At 40.8% G+C, this 20,717-nt stretch overlaps 2 protein-coding genes across 2 annotated transcripts; both read left to right on the forward strand.

Annotated features, from left to right (window-relative positions):
* Positions 1-38: 38 nt before the first annotated feature.
* Positions 39-12,098, forward strand: LOC117599802 (flavin-containing monooxygenase 5). Its single transcript, XM_034313935.2, is given in 10 exon segments — positions 39-505; positions 878-1,018; positions 4,662-4,850; positions 4,941-5,106; positions 5,195-5,337; positions 8,978-9,177; positions 9,500-9,648; positions 9,651-9,848; positions 10,287-10,359; positions 10,484-12,098. Coding segments are annotated over 9 exon segments (1,620 nt in total). The 5' UTR covers positions 39-505; positions 878-886; the 3' UTR covers positions 10,854-12,098.
* An 807-nt stretch (positions 12,099-12,905) lies between these two features.
* On the forward strand, positions 12,906-20,046 carry LOC113545311 (flavin-containing monooxygenase 5). Its single transcript, XM_034313918.2, has 9 exons — positions 12,906-13,028; positions 13,607-13,741; positions 13,893-14,081; positions 14,281-14,446; positions 16,892-17,034; positions 17,553-17,749; positions 18,036-18,391; positions 18,581-18,653; positions 18,784-20,046. The coding sequence occupies exons 2-9, from the start codon at positions 13,610-13,612 to the stop codon at positions 19,211-19,213; spliced, it is 1,686 nt and encodes a 561-aa protein (XP_034169809.2). The 5' UTR covers positions 12,906-13,028; positions 13,607-13,609; the 3' UTR covers positions 19,214-20,046.
* The last annotated feature ends 671 nt before the right edge of the window (positions 20,047-20,717 follow it).

The raw sequence follows: 20,717 nt of genomic DNA on the forward strand, positions 1-20,717 counted from the left end.
ATGCGAATTTAGGAATAAGTAAGCAAATTTAGAAATAAATGCAAACTAGAAGTAAGTCCTGTTTTCCCTTGTTTATAAATGAGATGAACCAGTATATGAAGACCTTGCAATACTCTACCAGCACCAAAGCAGTCAGGATTGTGCTGTTATATTGTACCTCTGTTACCCCATAGAGTGGAATGATTTTGAACTTTACACTTGAGCCGATTATGTAACTGCACTGATAGTCCCATAAGACCACCTAGAGCTCCCGAGCAGGAATTCCGAGTTGAGGGGGCGTTTTGTGTATTTTTCCTGGTCGGAAGTTGGGAATTATCTCCAGTCGAATGCAGCATTACTCCTGAGTGTGCCTGTTGAAAAAGGGGCGGGGCTTTGATCGTTTGGCCAATCAAACTGCACCATGTTCTTGGCTCTGCCCTTTGGCAGTCTAGGAAGTCTGAGAAAAACAGCAGAAGTTCCTGTATAATTTTTGGAGCTTAGTTTGTATCGTAATCTCGTCAGCAAGGTAAGTGTGTGTCTGAAAATCAGACTTTCTCATGTGCATTGCTTTACAGTGTGCAGCTGTATTAAATACACAGCGGTAAATAAATCAGAGCAAAGCTGTTTACACGGATGTCAACAACAACAAGGGCTGAAAACAGTTACCAGAGCATCCTCTGGCATATATATATATATTACACACACACACACACACACACACACATATACATATATATATATATATATATATATATATATATATATATATATATATATATATTTGTGTTATCTACAGACTCTGCAATATGCGACATGCCTGGTTATGCCTGGTTTGAGTATGTATGTTGCCCAAATTAGTTAAACATTTGTATGTACAAATGATATCCCTGATTTTCAGATCCACACTATGGCTCAGCATGTTGCTGTGATTGGAGGAGGAAGCTCTGGACTGACCTGCATAAAGTGCTGCTTGGATGAGGGTCTAGAGCCAGTGTGCTTTGAGAGCAGCGATGACATTGGAGGACTCTGGAGGTTTAAGGTGAGGTGTTTTGCTGGAGAAATTAGATTTTTTTGTTTGTTTGTTTTGCAGTTGATTAACAGGGTCAATTACACTGATAGGACTACCCTACAGAAGAGATGTCCAGTCAAGCACATAAAAGTCTGAAAAGACACTGATTTGCAACTCAATTTTTAATCATGCCTGCTTTATTCAACATTTTATCACAATACAGGCAACTACAGAAATAAAGGGAACGCTTGAGTAAATGAGTATGTATCGCACTGGAGCATGTAACATTACACACCATCTTCCCAGCGTTATCAAGATTTGGGACTTTCCAAAACAATCACTGTCACTGGACAGAGACAAGGGCAATTTCATCCAAAAAACAAGACATGGAAACAAGGAACATGAGAATCAAGTAAACACAACTCAAAAACCTGGAAAACAAATGAGAATTGGGTACGTACAGTGATAAATTTTCCGCAAAACAGGTAAAATTAGAAATGCATGAAGCTAGTTCCTGAGCAACCCCATCATATGTTGCACATCCAAGATCAACTGACTTGTACCACATACTTATTCAAACCAGGTGTGATGTGGTGGTGTGCATACTCTAAAACTGAGTTTGTAGATAACATAAATACCCATTCCCACAGATGCAACCTGGTGAACTAGTATGAGGATGTGTTTTTGATATAGACTCCAAAACACTTCTGTAAGTCTCTGGATAAGGGCGTCTGCTAAATGCTGTAAACGTAATAAAAATTAGCAATTTAGACTCGACAGTATATTTCATATATAAAAGTGCTCCATGTAATCCATGCAAATTATATGATCTGAAGTTGATATAGATAAGGTTTACATTAGTTAGTGTTCTTATGCATAAATTTACTCACACTCAGGAGCATGAGTAGGAACCAAACGTTTTTCCGAATTTACAGGACTTTTAAGAATACCAAATTTCTTGTGTAAACACTCATATGAAAAATTTACAAATAAATTTTTTCGTATCCATCTTGATAAATGAGGTTGAATGATTGGGCAGGTGGCAGCAGGTGTTAAAGAAACTGCAAGACTGCTTAATGTGCACATGAGTATATGTAGACAGGACAAAAGAAGCAAGGCTACTGAAGAGTCCAGAATGCCTGGGGGCCCTGAAGCAACAAGGATGGGATATATCCTGTAGAGAAGTCAGATCAGTAACAGAGTCTGGGCCTGAGACAGACACTGGAAGAAAGCACTAGACAATAAGTCACTAAAGTCTGTACCCAGAGCAAAGCCAGAGGGTCATGGTACATGTACATGATGCCCTACAATGGTCTGATATCCCATTAAGTGTTTTTTCCTGCCTTGCACCCAGTTTTCCTGTGATAGGTCCCTGATCCACCATGATCCTGTCCTGATCAGAATAAAGTGGTTATTGAAGATGAATGAATGATTTATTGTGCAGTGTGAATGCTGTAATGCATTAAAATATCCACAAAATCTCTCGTCTGGAAATGACACATCTAAAAAAAGTGGTTAGGATATGTAGCTGCATTTTGCACTCTTATGCAACATACAGATGGCACCAGGAAAAGCCTCATACACCAGAGTCAGCACAGATACCTGAAAATCCACCAAAAGAAGATTTATGGAAATGTAAGAAGGGTCTTGTTGGGTTTCAGAGGCATGAGGAATTGGATTGGATGCAGTCCAAAAGGCTAGAGTAGGAGGACTGACATAGCAGGACTCAAGTCTAAATCAGACTGGTCCCTTGAAAGCAGACTTTCTTGTGAAGTCTTTTCTAGCTAATGGGTCAATCCTGGTACAAAAACCTTGCTTTTGACAATGTAGCCAATCCACAAAAGGTATTTTGCAACAACAGACTATCCCCTCCACTGAATTACACAAAGAGTGATTGTGGAACAATAAAAAGTGTTCTGCTTTGTGCTAAACAGCCACTAAAACTCTTATGTAGGGAGAAGAGAACAGGGAGGACACGGTGAGGTGGTAGAGAGAGAGAGCAAGCAGGGACTCTGGCAAGACTAGCTATGACAGCATAACTAAAAGGGAGAGCCAGAAGGTAACACAGACATGAAGGTTCACTGGGACATAAAGCAGCCAGCTACTCCATCATCAACAAACCTGAGCGAACATGTGAGAGTGGGGGGGCCACAGCATCCAAACATCCCAGTTTACCAAAACACTCTATGCCCGTGAACCCTCCAGATCTGCTCCTTTACCTAAGAAAAAACTATTAACAAAAGCCTTGACTAAACAAATATGCTTTCAGCCAAGATTTAAACACTGAGACTGTGTCAGAGTCACAAACATTATTTAGAAGGCAGTTCCTGTGTACTATGGGGATTTGTAAGAGTGTAGTCTTCACTATTCAAGGTACCAACAAAGACCCTGCACCTATAGATCGAAGTAGGCATGGTGGATCATAAAGGACCAGAAGTTCACTCAGGTAATGTGGCACAAGACCATTCAGTGCTTGTTCAATAGGTCAATAGGTAGTATTTTATAATCAATATTTTATAATCATAATATTTTACTGGGAGCCATTGCAGTGTGGCTAAGGTAGGAGTGATGTGGTCATATCTTCTGGTTCTATTAAGAACTCTGGCTGCTGCATTCTGGACTAAATGGAGCTTGTTTATGTGGCTACTGAAACATCCAGACAGCAAGGCATTACAGTATAGTTGGACAGCTGACAGGGGTTGAGGTCAATTTTTTTTATCAGGGGTTTGATAACTGCTAGTTTAAAAGATTTAGGTACATAGCCAGTGCTAAGGGAAGAATTGATTATTTTTAGAAGAGGTGCAATTGCTTCTGGTCTTATCTGTTTGAATAAACATGTAGGTAAAGGATCTAGTAGCTTTTTTTCATGGTTAGTTATCAAATTGTCTGATTTAAAATTAGTAACTTTTTGTCTTATTTTTCAATTTTGTCATTGAAAAAAAATAAGTAATTAAAAAATAATAATTAAATAAGGATTATTTTTGTTATCTTCTATTAGGGTGGAGAGATATGTTAATCTAACAGCACTAACAACTTTTCTATAGCTCAGGAGGCTCTCCTTCCATGCAGTTTGGAATACTACCATTTATGTTCTAATTTTCAAGTGGTCTGTTTTAAGGTGCGTTGACTCTAAGTATTTAGTCACCTGATCAAGTTCCATGGAGTCAAACGGTGACCACCTGATCAAGTTCCATGGAGTCAAACTATATAGCTATGTTTTCTATACTTAATCCAAATGTTAGTATTAAATCAAGAGCGTGACCACCATTATGAGTGGTTATCCTATTAGGTTCTGATTAACCCCTACTGAATCTAGAGTGGACACAAATGCTGTTCTCAGAGGGTCTTCCGGATTATCAGAGTGAATATTAAAGTCTCCAACAATTAATGCTTTGTCTAAAGAAACAACCAGGTTTGAGATGAAATCTGCAAATTCATGAAGAAATTCAGAATATGGCCCTGATAGTCTGTAAATAATAATTAGTGGAATCTTCTGAAATATCACCTATGCTAAGAACTGGTCATAGTAGAAGATAAAATACCGCCAGTCTTTGTGTTGTACACTACATCAAGTGGCAGACATACAACCTCTGTACTAAAATAAGTATCCATTTTAATTAATTGCTACCCATTAGTCCTACATTAGTGTTGCTGTGCTTCTTTGCATGTGCAGGAGACACCAGAGCCTGAACGCTCCAGCATGTACCGCTCACTGGTCGTAAATACCTCAAAAGAGATGATGTGCTTTAGTGATTTCCCCATGCCAGCACACTACCCAAACTACATGCACCACTCCATGCTGCTGAACTATTTACGGCTGTATGCTGAGCACTTTGACCTGCTCAAGTACATTCACTTCCAGGTTATCATTAGTTATTTCTTTGTTTCGTTTTTCATTTTTGCACTTAGACGTTAATACGCATATGCAAAAGCTAATGTGTGTATGTTTCAGACAACAGTGCTCAGTGTGAGACAGAGGCATGACTTCTCTCACACAGGTCAGTGGGAGGTGATAACTGAGGACAGAGATGGACACAAAGAAACACACGTGTTCGATGGGGTGCTTGTATGTTCGGGAAGCTTCACACACCCTGTTACACCCCTCTCAGCATTTCCTGGTATAATCATGTCACCACTCTTAGACTTCATAGATACATAGACTTCAATATCAGTCTTATTTTGATCTGTTAATTTTTTCTGTTTTAGGTATAGACACGTTTCCAGGGAAGTGCTGCCACAGTTGGGAATATAAGGATCCACATTCCTTCAATGGGAAGAGGGTGGTGGTTATTGGCATTGGCAACTCTGGTGGAGACATTGCTGTGGAGATCAGCAGAGTGACAGAAAGAGTAAGCACAATCACTCCTGTACACTCCTGGTTTTCCAGACACTGGTTCAAGTCAAGTCAAGTGGCTTTATTGTCATTTCAACCATATACAGCTAGTTAGTACACAGTGAAACGAAACGATGTTCCTCCAGGACCAAGGTGCTACATAAAACAAAACACAGAACTACAGGAGACATTACATATATTTACATAAAGTGCACAGTGCAAACATGTGCAGGGGGCACAAGACAGTACAGAAACTATCAGAACAAGACAATGGGCACGGTGAGTTACAGTGCAGCGCCGACTAGCACACAGTTCTAATAAAAAAGTGAATCATATGACAATAGTGCAAAGATTGACAAAATAATTTGCTGAATGTAAACATAAGGAGTAGCAGCCAGGTGGAGAGTATAAATATACAGTATATAATAAATATTTATAGCAGCAGAAATTGAATACAATAAAGTGATGCTCAGTTGAGTGTGTGCGTGTTTCAGTCCAGTCCCTGAGTGTTGAGGAGCCTGATGGCTTGGGGGAAGAAACTGTTACACAGTCTGGCCGTGAGGGCCCGAATGCTTCGGTACCATTTGCCAGACTGCAGGAGGGTGAAGAGTTTATGTGAGGGGTGTGTGGGGTCATCCACAATGCTGGTGGCTTTGAAGATACAGCGTGTGGTGTAAATGTCTGTGATGGGGGGTAGAGAGACCCCAATGATTTTCTCGGCTGTCCTCACTATCTGCTGCAGGGTCTTGTGATCAGAGACGGTGCAATTCCCAAACCAGGCAGTGCTGCAGCTGCTCGGGATGCTCTCGATAGTCCCTCTGTAGAACATGGTGAGGATGGGGGGAGGGAAATTAGCTTTCCTCAGCCTTTGCAGGAAGTGGAGATGCTGCTGGGCTTTCTTTGTTATGGAGCTGGTGTTGAAGGACCAGGTGAGGTCCTCCGCCAGATGAACACCAAGAAATGTGGTGCTCTTGATGATCTCCACGGAGGAGCCGCCGATGTTCAGCGGATGGTGGTCATTCTGTGCTCTCCTGAAGTCAACAACCATCTCTTTAGTTTTGTCCACATTCAGGGACAGGTTGTTGGCTCTGCACCAGTCCGTTAGCCGCTGCACCTCCTCTCTGTATGCTGACTCGTCGTTCATGCTGATGAGATCCACCACGGACAAGTCATCAGCAAACTTGATGATGTGAATCGAGCTGTGCATTGCTGCACAGTGAGTCAGCAGGGTGAACAGCAGTGGACTGAGCACACAGCCCTGGTGGGCCCCAGTGCTCAATGTGGTGGTGTTGGAGATGTTGTTCCCGATCCGGACTGACTGAGGTCTCCCAGTCAGGAAGTCCAGGATCCAGTTGCAGAGGGAGGTGTTCATGCCCAGCTGGTTCAGCTCTCTAATCAGGTGCTGAGGAATGATTGTGTTGAATGCTGAACTGAAGTCTATGGACAGCATTCAAACATATGTGTCTTTTTTGTCCAGTTGGTTGAGGGCCAGATGGAGGGTGGTGGTGATGGTATCATCCGTTGAGTGTTTGGCACGGTAAGCGAATTGCAGGGGATCCAGTGAGGGGGTAGCAGGGTCTTGATGTGCGTGATGAGGAGCCTCTCGAAGCACTTCATGATGATGGGTCTGAGAGGATGGTAGTCGTTGAAGCAGGACACTGGAGGCTTCTTCGGCATGGGGATGATGGTGGTGGCCTTAAAGCACTTTGGAACGGTGGCGCTGCTCAGGGAGGTGTTGAAGATGTCCGTGAAAACATCCGCCAGCTGATCTGCACACCCTCTGAGCACTCTGCCAGGAATGTTGTCTGGTCCAGCAGCCTTCCTTGGGTTAACTCTGTGTAGAGTATTCCTCACGTCAGCCGTGGTAAGACACAGCACCTGGTCGTTGGGAGGAGGGGTGGTCTTCCTCGCCATCGCATTGGTCTGCACCTCAAACCGAGCGTAGAAGTTGTTCAGCGCGTCTGGAAGGGAGGCATCATTGTCACAGGCAGTTGAGGTTGTCCTGTAGTTGGTGATGGCCTGGATGCCCTGCCGCATACGCCACGTGTCTCCGCTGGCCTTGAAGTGGCTGTGGATTCTCTGTGCCTGTGTGCGTAGACAAATCACAGACAAAAAGTTTTTGTTGAAATGAAAATCTCAGTTTGCACAGCTAGTCTGGCACCTGGAAACCAGCCATCTGTTCCTTCATAATTTATTATTTCCCACATTAAAGACTTTTCCATTAAAGACTAATGTTAAATAATCGTTTAACATTGTGGACTACACTGATGAGCCAAAACATTAAGTCAGTCAGAGATGAAGCAAGTAACATTGATTATCTCGTAATAACGGTGCATGTCAAGGAAATATTAAATGGTAAGCAAAAAGTTGGTTCGACCTGTTGGATGTGGGAGAAATGGCGTCAAGACCACAGCAATCCTGACAAGTGCCAAATCATCAAATCAAGTGCCAAAGCATCTCAGAAATGGCAAGGCTTATAGGGTGTTCCCAGTCAGCAGTGGTGAGTACCTACTGACAGTGATCTGAGGAGGGACAAACCACAAACTGGCACCAGGGTGTTTGGTGACCAATGCTCATTGTTGCACAAGGGCAACAAAGGCCATCCAGTTTGGTCCATACTGGCAAATGGGGTGCAGTCACAGAAATGTTTTAATGATGGTTACAAGAGAAATGTTTCATAACACACACAGTGCATCACATCCTGGTGCATATGTGGCTGCCTAGCTGCAGACCAGTCAGAGTACATGCTAACCCCTGTCCTCCATCGAAAGCAGATACTATGTGCATGGACGAGTCAGAAGCAATAGAAGGAGCAATAGAAGAAGGTTGCCTGGTCTGATGAGTCCCGATTTCTTTCACATAACATGGACGGCCAGATAAGTGATGGCATCAGGATGCACTGTGAGAAGAAGACGGAGGGAGGAGGGAGTGTGATGGTCTAAGCAATGTTCTTCTGGGAAACACTGGGTCCAGGCATTCATGTGGATGTCACAGACCAGCAGCATATTTGGCTCATGTTTTGGCTCATCTGTTTATATTCAGAAATGTGTTAGTGCTCTTCTTTATTGTGCCTACAAACGCACACATACCATATCTAATTTAACATTTTGTTTTCTACAGTTGGGGTTCATAAAAATTGCATTTTGTTTAACACCAATTATCCTGTTTAAAAGTTTACATCCCCCTGGCTCTTAACGTAGTGTTTTGCCTTCTTGAGCATCAGTGAATGTTGGCACCTTTTGTAATAGTTGTGTATGAGACTCTCAATTGTCCTTAGTGTGAAAAGATGGATCTCAACAGTGGGCAGTTTAACTGCTCAGGACAAACAAGGGACTCATGAACAACTATCACAAAACATAAAAACAGTCGCTGATCATTCAGATAACACAACACAGTATTAAGAATCAAGCGTATGTAAACTTTTGAACTGGTTAATTTGTGTAAATTCAGTTATTGTTTTGTCTTGTGGACTATATGTAAACATCTGCTACTGCTTATTAACAACTGCTTATTCAGGGCAGTAGTAAATAAAAAAAAAATGCAATTTTTAGTATTCCTCTTATTTATTTATTTTTTTTTTAATTATTAACAGTTTGCAAATTCTGCAAGGTGTACGTAAACTTATGACCCCAAATGTATATATTTTTACCTCAAAGACTTTTCTGAGCATGCGTGGAGGTGCATGGGTTGTGAGCCGTTTGTCTACCGGTGGCCTGCCTTTGGACATGAACATGATTACACGTCTGAACGCCCTTCTGCTGCAAGTGTTTCCTCGAGCTCTGCTCAGCTGGGCAGTGGAGAGATTCTACAATCAGAAATATAACCACAGGCTGTACGGACTGCAGCCCAGCCACAGGTGCAGTGTAACAAAACAGCACAGCACTACAACTCACACCTGAAAGGACATAAAGCACTTTTCTGAAAATCTATATATTTGCAGCCAGGGTTTAATAAAGAATTAATTCTCGGTGATAAATACTACATCTCAGAAAAACCCATCAGTACATCTGTTAAAGTATTTAAAGGACATAATCACTCAAAAAAAAGGCTATTGTAGTTATCATTTAATTATGCTCCGTAGTAGCATTTATTCACTATTAGCTGTGCTAGCAAGTTTGAGTAAAGGATTGCATAAAGCATTCCTTCAGTGGCATCTTGCTCATCTATTTCACTTGCAGAATGCTCCACCAACGACCCATCATTAACGATGAGCTACCAGGACGCATCCTTCAGGGGGCACTGCAGGTGAAACCAAACGTGCGAGAGTTCCGAGGCTCGACTGTTGTATTTGATAATGAGGCAATCGAAGATGGGATAGATGCAGTTATGATGGGATAGAGGCAAGCTTCCCATTCTTACTGTCTTCAAAGAACAACGATCCTGTGGGGGAAGTGAGCCTCTACAGAAGAGTCTTCCCTCTGTTCCTAGAGCACCCCACACTGGCCTTCATAGGGTTACTCAACGCCTCAGGGCCTATAATGCCTGTAACGGAAATGCAGGCAAGATGGGCCACCCGAGTCTTTAAAGGTATTACAGTGTGAGGAGACAGTGTAAAAAAACACTGCCAAAGTCTGATAAGATTCTCACAAAATCAGCTGAAATGAATGTTGATGCTTCATAAAGTTGACTTCATGTCAGTATTTAGCATAGTTATCTATGAACATAGTGGGGCAGTGGTCATGTAGCTGCTTCTTGCCTTTTGGTTGGAGACAAGGCAAATGACTCAAAGAGGTAATCTGGTAATAATACCAAATTGTTTACGAGTACAAATCGCTTGTCAGTTAAGCTACTGATAGCTTGAGAGAGAAAATTAATTAATTAATACATTGTTAGTCAGTTTAAAAATAATATGACTAACATGTTGTGAGATATGTAAATGAACTAGCCTGTCAATGAGCCCTGAATATCTGGGGGAAAAAAAAGATAAAAAGATCTTGAAACAGCATGTTCATTGTTTTCCTCAAGGTTTAAACCGACTTCCTCCCGTATCAATAATGCACAAGATCACAGAGAAAGATTGGAAGGCAAAAATGAAAAGGTGATTTTGTTTAAATTTTTTCATCTACATTTAATTTTTGTATAATATTTTTCTTCAGATGTTTGCTGTCCTAACACTGTCTCATTTCTCATGTTCTTTTTCCCTGTCTCTTAATCTTTCACAGATACTCTTGTCCAAAGAAAGCTACTCTCGAGGTGGGCTTTATCCCTTATTTGGATTCCATCGCACAGGAAATCGGTGTGCGTCCCAACCTCTTGTGGCTGTTCCTGACTGACCCTGGTTTGGGTTTGAGGGTTCTGTTCGGTCCCTGCACCCCGTACCAGTTTCGGCTGTGTGGGCCGGGTCAGTGGGACGGGGCTCGTCAGGCCATCTTCACCCAGTGGGAGCGTGTAGCCCAGCCATTCAAGACACGCCCCATTCCAGAGCACAAAACTTCTGGACTACACTACTGGCTGAGTCTGGCAGGAGGGGTGATGCTGATTTTTGCTCTCATTCAATTGCAGAAGAGAAATAAACTTTTCTTCAGTGTCTGATTACATATAGTATGGCCTCCATTGCATAGTCTGCTCTAGAGATTGCATGTATGTAGATTGATTTCTACTCAGTTATTGTAACTTGAAATGGTATTTGTACACAAAAAAAATCATGTGAAAGGTTTGCTGAGCTGCATTTCTAGCATGTGACCGTTGGTGAACTGCATGGTTTTAGCCCTGCCACATATTGGATTGAGGTCTGGGCTTTGAGTGGTCATTCTAAAATATTCAAGTTGCTGGTTTTAAACCAATTAGCTGTGCTGAGATTGGAACATCACCAAAATAATATGATGACCTCTTCCACTGAAGGACTGACAAAATGTGCGTAACAACAGATGGGCTACAGTAATAGTATATGTACAAAGTGATCTATGGTATCGATGGATCTTATATTAAATGGCCTGTGAGTGTAGAAACAAGGTAGGGGCAGTCTGTGGCCTAATGGATAGAGAATCGGACTTGCAACCTGAAGGTGAACCTGAAGGTCGTGGGTTCGAGCCTCAGATCCAGCAGGGATTGTAGGTGGGGGGAGTGAATGACCAGCGCTCTCTCCCACCCTCAATACCACGACTGAGGTGAGACCCTTAAGCAAGGCACCGAAACCCCCAACTGCTCCCCGGGTGCCGCAGCAAAAAAAAAGGCTGCCCACTCCGGGTGTGTGCACTCTGTGTGCACTCTGTGTGTGCACTTGGATGGGTTAAATGCAGAGCACAAATTCCAAGTATGGGTCACCATGCTTGGCCACGCGTCACTTCACTTCACTTCAATAATAAAGTGGCCACTAAGTTTATTTGTTAAGAACCACCAATAACAATTCTATTCAACCAACTGCATCTGGTGCAGTAGTGCTGTTGAGGGGCATTGACTTCCCCTGGCCTCTCGATGATAACAGTTTTAACTTGGACATGGTTGTGAGTGGGTTGTTCTCAGCATGGCGCCAGACCTTCAACAAAGCAATTAAAGCTCATTTACAGATTTCCTAGAATAATCCCATATTGGAATAGCATAATAGAAAATATTCCCTTGAAAAAGTTTGGAGCTTGCCTATTCTATGCAACCACCAACAACGTTAGAGAGGTGACTTTTAAATTGTTACACAAATTTTATTTATAAAAAGCTTTCTTCAAATGATACAAATCTGACATTGGTACAAAATGCTCCTTCTGTGACAGTGAGGAAGAAAAATATGTGTAATTTGTTTTGATTTTTCAAAAATGTTGGTCAGATATTTTATCCTTCTTAAGAACTCACTTTTTAAATATATATATATATATATATATATATATATATATATATATATATATATATATATATATATATATATATATATATATATATACTGTGTGTATTTTTGTATTCTTCATTTCATCTCCCCCCTGACTTTATATCTTTGATTCTGTGTTTGCACCTGACATCAAGACAAATTCCTAGTACTGTAGAGTGTCCTTTACTGTACCTGGCAATAAATCGTTTCTGATTCTGATTAATGGAAATAAGCCCTATTTTCCCTATTTCTTATGTTCCCTACTTAAGAACTCACTGTTTTCAAAATATGGCATTTTGTTTTAGGGATGCTTTCTTTGGAATTTTTGACTATAGTAAGAAACAGGAAGGAAAGTTTTTTTTATTATAAATTTAATTTTTCTGTTGGCTAAGTATCATATTAACAAATGCAAATTTAGGAATAAGTAAGCAAATTTAGAAATAAATGCAAACTAGAAGTAAGTCCTGTTTTCCCTTGTTTATAAATGAGATGAACCAGTATATGAAGACCTTGCAATACTCTACCAGCACCAAAGCAGTCAGGATTGTGCTGTTATATTGTACCTCTGTTACCCCATAGAGTGGAATGATTTTGAACTTTACACTTGAGCCGATTATGTAACTGCACTGATAGTCCCATAAGACCACCTAGAGCTCCCGAGCAGGAATTCCGAGTTGAGGGGGCGTTTTGTTTACTTTTCCTGGTCGGAAGTTGGGAATTATCTCCAGTCGAATGCAGCATTACTCCTGAGTGTGCCTGTTGAAAAAGGGGCGGGGCTTTGATCATTTGGCCAATCAAACTGCACCATGTTCTTGGCTCTGCCCTTTGGCAGTCTAGGAAGTCTGAGAAAAACAGCAGAAGTTCCTGTATAATTTTTGGAGCTTAGTTTGTATCGTAATCTCGTCAGCAAGGTAAGTGTGTGTCTGAAAATCAGACTTTCTCATGTGCATTGCTTTACAGTGTGCAGCTGTATTAAATACACAGCGGTAAATAAATCAGAGCAAAGCTGTTTACACGGATGTCAACAACAACAAGGGCTGAAAACAGTTACCAGAGCATCCTCTTTATATATATATATATATATATATATATATACACACATACTGTATATGTATATGTTATGTTTATACTGAATTCTGTAAAAATTATGTTATAAATATTCTATTACTACTACTACTCTGCAGAGATATCTTGTATTCACCTTTTCTGTAATTAACATAACAGTGCAATAAATTGTCAAAAAGACCCAATGCTCTCCGTCCAAAGTAAAGTCAAAGCTGTTTTTATTAAGCTCGCTTGCAAAGTGTATTTTGTAAGTGTATCACTTACAAAATCTTACTGTGCACAGTAATAAGAACAGCCCATAGTTCTTCTTTGAGAAATGTTCTGGCATAATCATGTTCCTTCAGAGACATATTTAATGACATCAGTTGCTATTTAGTTTAAGCCTTTCATTGTAAAGATCCTAATTCCACTTGTCTGCATGTAGAAGATGGCTCGGCGTGTTGCTGTGATCGGAGGAGGAAGCTCTGGACTGACCTGCATTAAGTGCTGCTTGGATGAAGGTCTGGAGCCAGTGTGCTTCGAAAGCAGTGATGACATTGGAGGACTCTGGAGGTTTAAGGTAGGATGAAGAGGTTCTCTCCCACTTCATTGTACAGCACTTGACACTTTATTGTCTATGTTTAACTGAATATATAACCATGCCCTGTATTTACAAATAGTTCTGGAATGAATGATTCTGAACTCTTGTCATCATGTACTTCCCCCTTCAGGAGAATCCTGAGACAGACAGGGCCAGCATCTATCATTCAGTGATCATCAACACCTCAAAGGAGATGATGTGTTTCAGCGATTTCCCCATTCCAGCTCATTTCCCAAACTACATGCACCATACTTATATTATGGACTACTTTCGCATGTATGCTGACCACTTCCAGCTCAAGCGCTATATCCGCTTGCAGGTCAGCTAGCAATCAGTGCAACTTTATTACTAGCTGTTTGTCAGCCATTTGCTTGAATATTGTCCATTGTTTATATACTGAGATAAAGTCAGCTCTGTTTTCGCTGTTAATATCTAACACTTTATGTACACTGTACTTGGTTTAAAGGCTGGAAAATAATTTGCCATGCTCTTATTGCAGATGTGTGTGTATGTTTCAGACAAAAGTACTTAACATCAGCCCAAGACCAGATTTTGCTCAGTCAGGTCAGTGGGACATTGAGACAGAGGACAGGGATGGGAAGAGAGAGAAACATGTGTTTGATGCTGTGCTTGTCTGCACTGGACACCATTGCCACCCTCAACTTCCTGTGAAAGACTTCCCAGGTACAGCATCAAAAGTCTTTTTTGAGCAGACTCTCATTTTGCAACATGCACCATTTAAAACATACGTGAAGACTCTGCAGACGTAGATGAACATCCGTATAATAAATGCCCTTTGCCATAGTAGCCTGTGTTAGTGTTTTAACAACTGTAGGTTATCACAGGACAGGGCTGCTATGTCAATATTATGTTATATAATTGTTGCAGCGCCCGCATTAGACTAAACTTTGGACTTTGTTTATTTATTAACTTTGCAAATCGAAGAGGCTGGTTTGAATTTACAACACTGTATCTACAGTGAACCTGCTCATACTTGCATGTGTGAAAATAATTTGCTAGCTCCTGCAAAACATGTGAGTTAATTTTTTAACGGGAGTACATTTGAGCAAAACAGCACTTTTTTTGCATACGTTTTGCTTGTTTGACTTAGAGAATATGTGGATTAAGACATTTCTACCAAAAACTGCAAAATACTGGACCAGGAATTAAAATATAACACAGATGATATGGGATACCACACCTTCAGGCATCTGGATAAAGACATTCATTTACTCCTATAAGGCCGAAGACCTGCAGGAGGTCACATCAGCTATTTACTTGTTGTCACTACCGTCTCCACTTAGTTCTTGTCACTCTTCTCCAAGCTATGATTTTTACGTTTTACCTCATTCCTCTTCTTCTTGGAAACTGGAGTTATATTCTTAACCTAATTTTCCTGTTCAGTCAGTTCACTTGGTATAACAGTATGAGACATATATGTAACAGTATGAGACATATATTCATGCCCCTCACAACCATAGCTGAGGAGGAGGTTATATTCCACAGCATGGTCCAGTTAAGAGGAAGGAGTGAGCTAAAGATGCGGTTACAAAGTCTAAGTGCAAATGTTTGAAGAGGAGCCAAACGTGTTTGCCATGCAAACATCCGCCACCAATATACAGCAGGTGTAGTTATCCCCCATGTGGAATGATCTCGCACTTCATTCAGTATTCACAGCTCCCTTGTGGAGATGGCTTTACAATCCACTGAGAGCGTAACTGCTTAGATAGTGTCTTTGCATTAGCTGTCACCTAAGCAGAAAGAAATGCACTCCTCAAATTCATACTGGGATGACTGATTTCCTTCCAGGTATCAGCATGACACCACTCACTCTCCATGTCAAGTACATCACACCAATTATTCTTACTCAACTCATTCAACTAAGCCCAAATATGCCCAGTCCCCCTTACCCGTTGCTACACGCATATTAACTGTATGACATCAACGTGTCCTTCTCCCCACAGCAAAATGTGGTCCCAGTGCAGCCGTCTCTTTCGTGTCTCTGCCACAGTCCTTCCCTTATCTGAAATGATATTTTAAATCCCTGCCACTAGCATTGATAAGGGAATTGCCTGTTCCAGCTCTTATATGGAAATTGTTGAACCACACCTCCTCAATCTCTGTGTTGGCCGTTGCTAGGACACTGACACCTATTCATAATAGACAAGGTCTCTTAAGGGTATCTAAGCCCTCTGCAGTTTAGTGTCACTATAACAACAGTAGACTTTTCTGTCACCTGCTTGAACCCAGATGAACAAGTTCTGCTTGAGTCTTTTGAAAGACTGCTGACATTGTCAGCTCCCATCTCCATGATTATGATTAAGGACTGACTTCATCAACCATTGCATTAGTAAGGAAGTGCTCATTAAATTGTGACCGGCACATCCTCCATCTACACAAACTCTGGGAGTATGGCATTATAGAAGATTCAAATCATCCATGGTCAGCTCCAATGGTGCTGGTCCAGAAAAAGGATGGCACTTAGAGATTTAATGCAGTGACGGTCAAGCACTCAAGTTGATGACACTCTGTCTGGCAGCTGCATGGGTCTTCAGCACAATTGATCTTACTGCTGGATACTAGCAGTTTCTACCTCATCCCAGTAACAAGGAGTAAAATGGTATTTTCTACAGGTGCTGGGCTATTCTAATTTTGTGTGATGCCTATAGGCATTTCCAATGCCACCCAAGATTTCAGTGTTTAGTGTTCATGTTTTCATGCAGCAAGCCTCAAGTTGAAGCAATCTGATTGCCTAAATCTAATTGAAGTTATGCCTTCATAAGCTTCTTAAAATAATTTTGCCGTTAAGCTGGTTTATTATTCAACATCTACCAGACGCTTGCACCTCCAATACCGTCAGTATTGAAAGACAGCCTGTAAAAAGGTTTTCTTTACATACACCTTATTAACAGAGCACGCACTCCCATCTACATGCTTTTACTTTGCGTTCATATCATTTTTCATGCCTCTTACTGCTATTAATTGTCTTTATGCTTCACATGCAGTAAGACAGATGTCTCAGCTTCACTTTTATACAGCAACAATGTCAGCAAATACTGTTTCTCCACATATATATGATATATTAGGTGTTAAATAAACGTCTTGATAAATATCTATATGTCATTTCAGGGATAGAGACATTCAAGGGGAAATACTTCCACAGTCGTGACTACAAGACTCAAGATGAATGGCGGAACAAGAGAGTGGTCGTGATTGGAATTGGTAATTCAGGAGGTGACATTGCTGTGGAGCTCAGCAGGGTGACCAAACAGGTGGGTGCAACACTTCTACAAAGCTTGTGTCCTTCAGGAGAACTAACTAAAAAAGGGGCATCTGGATCTTGTGTACTGACTTTTATCAACAGTAACACAATCAACAGTAATATTTCATCAACAGTAAGCCGACACTGGCTTTTCATGCAGCTGTGTGAGGGGCAGTACCTTATTAAAAATCCTGCTGATTCTGAGCTGCATAGTTTCCACAGTGTTTGAAAGCAATGAAGGAGAGATAATGTTTGTAATTGGCTATTTTGGATAGAAGTTATGAATCATGATGATTTAAGTAAAAATAGTGAGTGCTAGTGATTCACACCCGACAGTTTATTTCATTTATTCTGCTAATGATGAGGTTACACTGCTTCATGTAATACCACCATGTCTAAACCCATGATAAAAAAAAAAAAAGGGAGTTGTGAATGGCAAAAAACAAAGAAGGAGCACATGTATGTATCATGTTCAGTATTTCAGTGGACGCTGGTCTAAAAATAAATAAATCCTGCCTGCCCCTTCAGGTTTTCCTGAGCACTAGGAGAGGCTCTTGGATCCTGAATCGTGTAGGAACCAATGGTATTCCAGGTGATATGATTTTTAACAGGGTATTTCGAATGGCCCAGTGTATTCTGCCCTTTGGATTCTTATGCAACGTGGCAGAGAAGAGGCTCAATGAAAGGTTTAACCATGCAATGTATGGGCTGAAGCCAAAGCACAGGTACAGTGACAAATCGGTTAAAACGCTTACATTTTATTTGCATTGTGCATTTCATAATAGTGGAATTGTTGCAGTGTTCATTAAATCTCACTAGAGATGGTCAAAGCCAAAGTTAAATCAGACACAGCCCCTTTGTTAAACAGCACTTTTATATCATGTTTTGCTAAACCCAGTGTTTATTGTTAATAACCTGATTTGAGCTGTTATAAAATTAGGCATCCCTTGAATGTCTGTGGCTATGTCCTGCAGAGTTAACTAAACACATTTCCTTGTCACGTTCTTCCAGATTACTCAGCCAGCACCCCATGGTAAATGATGAGCTGCCAAATCGGCTCATTTCTGGCACCATCAGGGTGAAGCCAAATGTGTGTGAATTCCGTGGCTCCAGTGTCATCTTTGAGGATGGCACTGTTGAGGACGACATTGACCTGGTGGTGTTTGCCACAGGCTACACCTTCTCTTTCCCCTTCCTGCAAAGCGATGTGATCTCAGTCACAGAGAACAAGACACGCCTGTATAAGTATATGTTCCCTCCAGGCCTTGAGAGACCCACACTGGCTATCATTGGCCTCATCCAACCTTTGGGAGCCATCATGCCCATCTCTGAGATGCAGGCTCGCTGGGCCACGCGTGTCTTCAAAGGTGAATGAGTTTAAAGGTTCAAAGTAGCATGGGCATTAACTTGCAGGGCAGTCACTTTTCTGTAATAGGGTGGTGTTTTGCTTTTTTGAATGTGGCTGTTTTATAGACAGAGCTTTTTTTTCCAGAAAATCTGACATGTGCCCAGAAACTGCATGCATATGACTTATGTTGTTTGATGTTACTATATAGGGCTTAGTAAGCTTCCGTCAATGAGCAGCATGCTGAAAGACATTAAAGCGAAGGAGGACCGTATGGCTAAGAGGTAATATACGCTTATATATACGTCTGGAGAAAACTCACTGTCTGTATAAGGAATTAAAAAACATGCCATTGTGTTTAAAAAAGATAATAGAGTACTGAGGATAATACTGTACACTGCCATCCTTATTCAGGTACGTAACCTCCCAGAGACATACCATCCAAGTAGATTACCTCCCCTACATGGATGAGCTGGCCATGCAAGTGGGTGTCCGTCCCAACCTCCTATGGCTGTTCCTGACTGACCCTGGTTTGGGTTTGAGGGTTCTGTTCGGTCCCAGCACCCCGTACCAGTTTCGTCTGTGTGGGCCGGGCCAGTGGGACGGGGCTCGTCAGGCCATCTTCACCCAGTGGGAGCGTGTAGCCCAGCCATTCAAGACACGCAGTGTCCCTGTGCAGAAGTCAAGTCAATCCCATCTCCCTCTCCTACTGTCTGTGTCTGCTGCTGCTCTACTGTCGACTGCCTACTTCACCAGGGCCAACCTTACTAGTTTCCTCCCAGACATCACATCCTTTCTGGAGAGGCTAAAATCTCATCTGCCTCTGCCTGTGGTGAGGCAGTGACCACTAATGCAGTGATTTATTTCATAACAGCACAGACAGGAGTTTATTCTCCTGCAAGCGTCATACATGGAGAAGGGCTAAGAGATACTTTATGAGTAAGAAAATGACATGAAAGTGAAGTTATTTTTAACATTTCCTGTTAAACCTTTAAAGCCTCAACAATAGCATCATGAAATACTTGCTATCTAATGATTCTCATTCTAAACATCTAAATACACATATTCTACTCCACTGGAGACCAGTGCTATTGTTTGCAAACAGACTTAAAAACACACTATAGTGGTACTTTATATGCCTTACATTCAAAGCTGCAGGTGCTAATTTTGGAAATGTAACCAAACCTTTATATAATTTTAGATAATTTGGTAATATGTACCAAAATGGTCTGTCTTGTGGCTTTTATTGAAATAAACATGCAACTTGTTTTCTACTTTGAATACCAGATAAGTTGACTTTCTCACATGGTTATGCATATCATTAACACTTAAAATAATAAAATAATAATAATAAAATGATAATATAAAATAATCATTTTCGTTTTAATGATGAAATATAAGTTTATTTAATTTTTTTTCATTTTGCATCACTTCCTGCACATTGCAACAAGTACATTATGATGCTTTATATTTTCACTAAATGCTTTATTTTTATTGCCTTTATTGTAGTTTTCCTTTGATATGTTGAACATCTTAATTGTCTAAATTCTGAATGAATTACAGTACATGAGTACATGCAGATATTTCTGTGAAACTTGACTATGAATCCTGTAAAACTTCATTAAATGTTCATTAATTCTAATGCCATTTTTTCATTAAATAATTTTTGATGATGCATGATTTGTGTGACAAAGAAAAGCGGAATGGACCAGTGATGCTTATGGCACTTTCATACCTATATCATTTGGTTGGGCTTTTTCAAACTCTGATCGGTTAAATTGTATTTTGGTCAACTAAACTCATGTAACCCTGCCAATCTAAATAAATTATTTTTGGCCCTCAGCAAAAAAAGTACAACGCAGGTCGTGTTGTTTCACAAAAAAATTGGGCAATCAACAGGGTCAAAGAGAGGACATAGTTGATAAAAAATCGATAGATTTGTCCATGACTAAGCGTTTATACTTGCACGGTAAATATGATGTCCCACTAGCAGCAATCACTCAAAACAGTGTACTTACCAAAATATCTCTACTAATTTTTTTTATACGTGTGCATTAATTTTAAGTTATATGGTTATATAGTTGTAGGACGACATGAAAGCAGCAGGAACAACAGTTACACAAAGAACATTAAGCAATAAACTGCACCACAAACATCTCCATTTCTACACCGCTTATGAAACTGCTCTGCTAAACAAAGCACAGAGTTACATGTCAAAGATTTACACATGAGCATGTAGACAAATCAGAACTCTTTTTGGAATAAAAGACTGGACAAACATATAGCCAAACTAGCTAACTGGATTCTGAAAAAGTTGCTTGCATGGCCTAGCCATTCTCTTGAATTAA

Source organism: Pangasianodon hypophthalmus, chromosome 19 (assembly GCF_027358585.1).
Source record: "Pangasianodon hypophthalmus isolate fPanHyp1 chromosome 19, fPanHyp1.pri, whole genome shotgun sequence".
Classification (NCBI taxonomy): Eukaryota; Metazoa; Chordata; class Actinopteri; order Siluriformes; family Pangasiidae; genus Pangasianodon; species Pangasianodon hypophthalmus.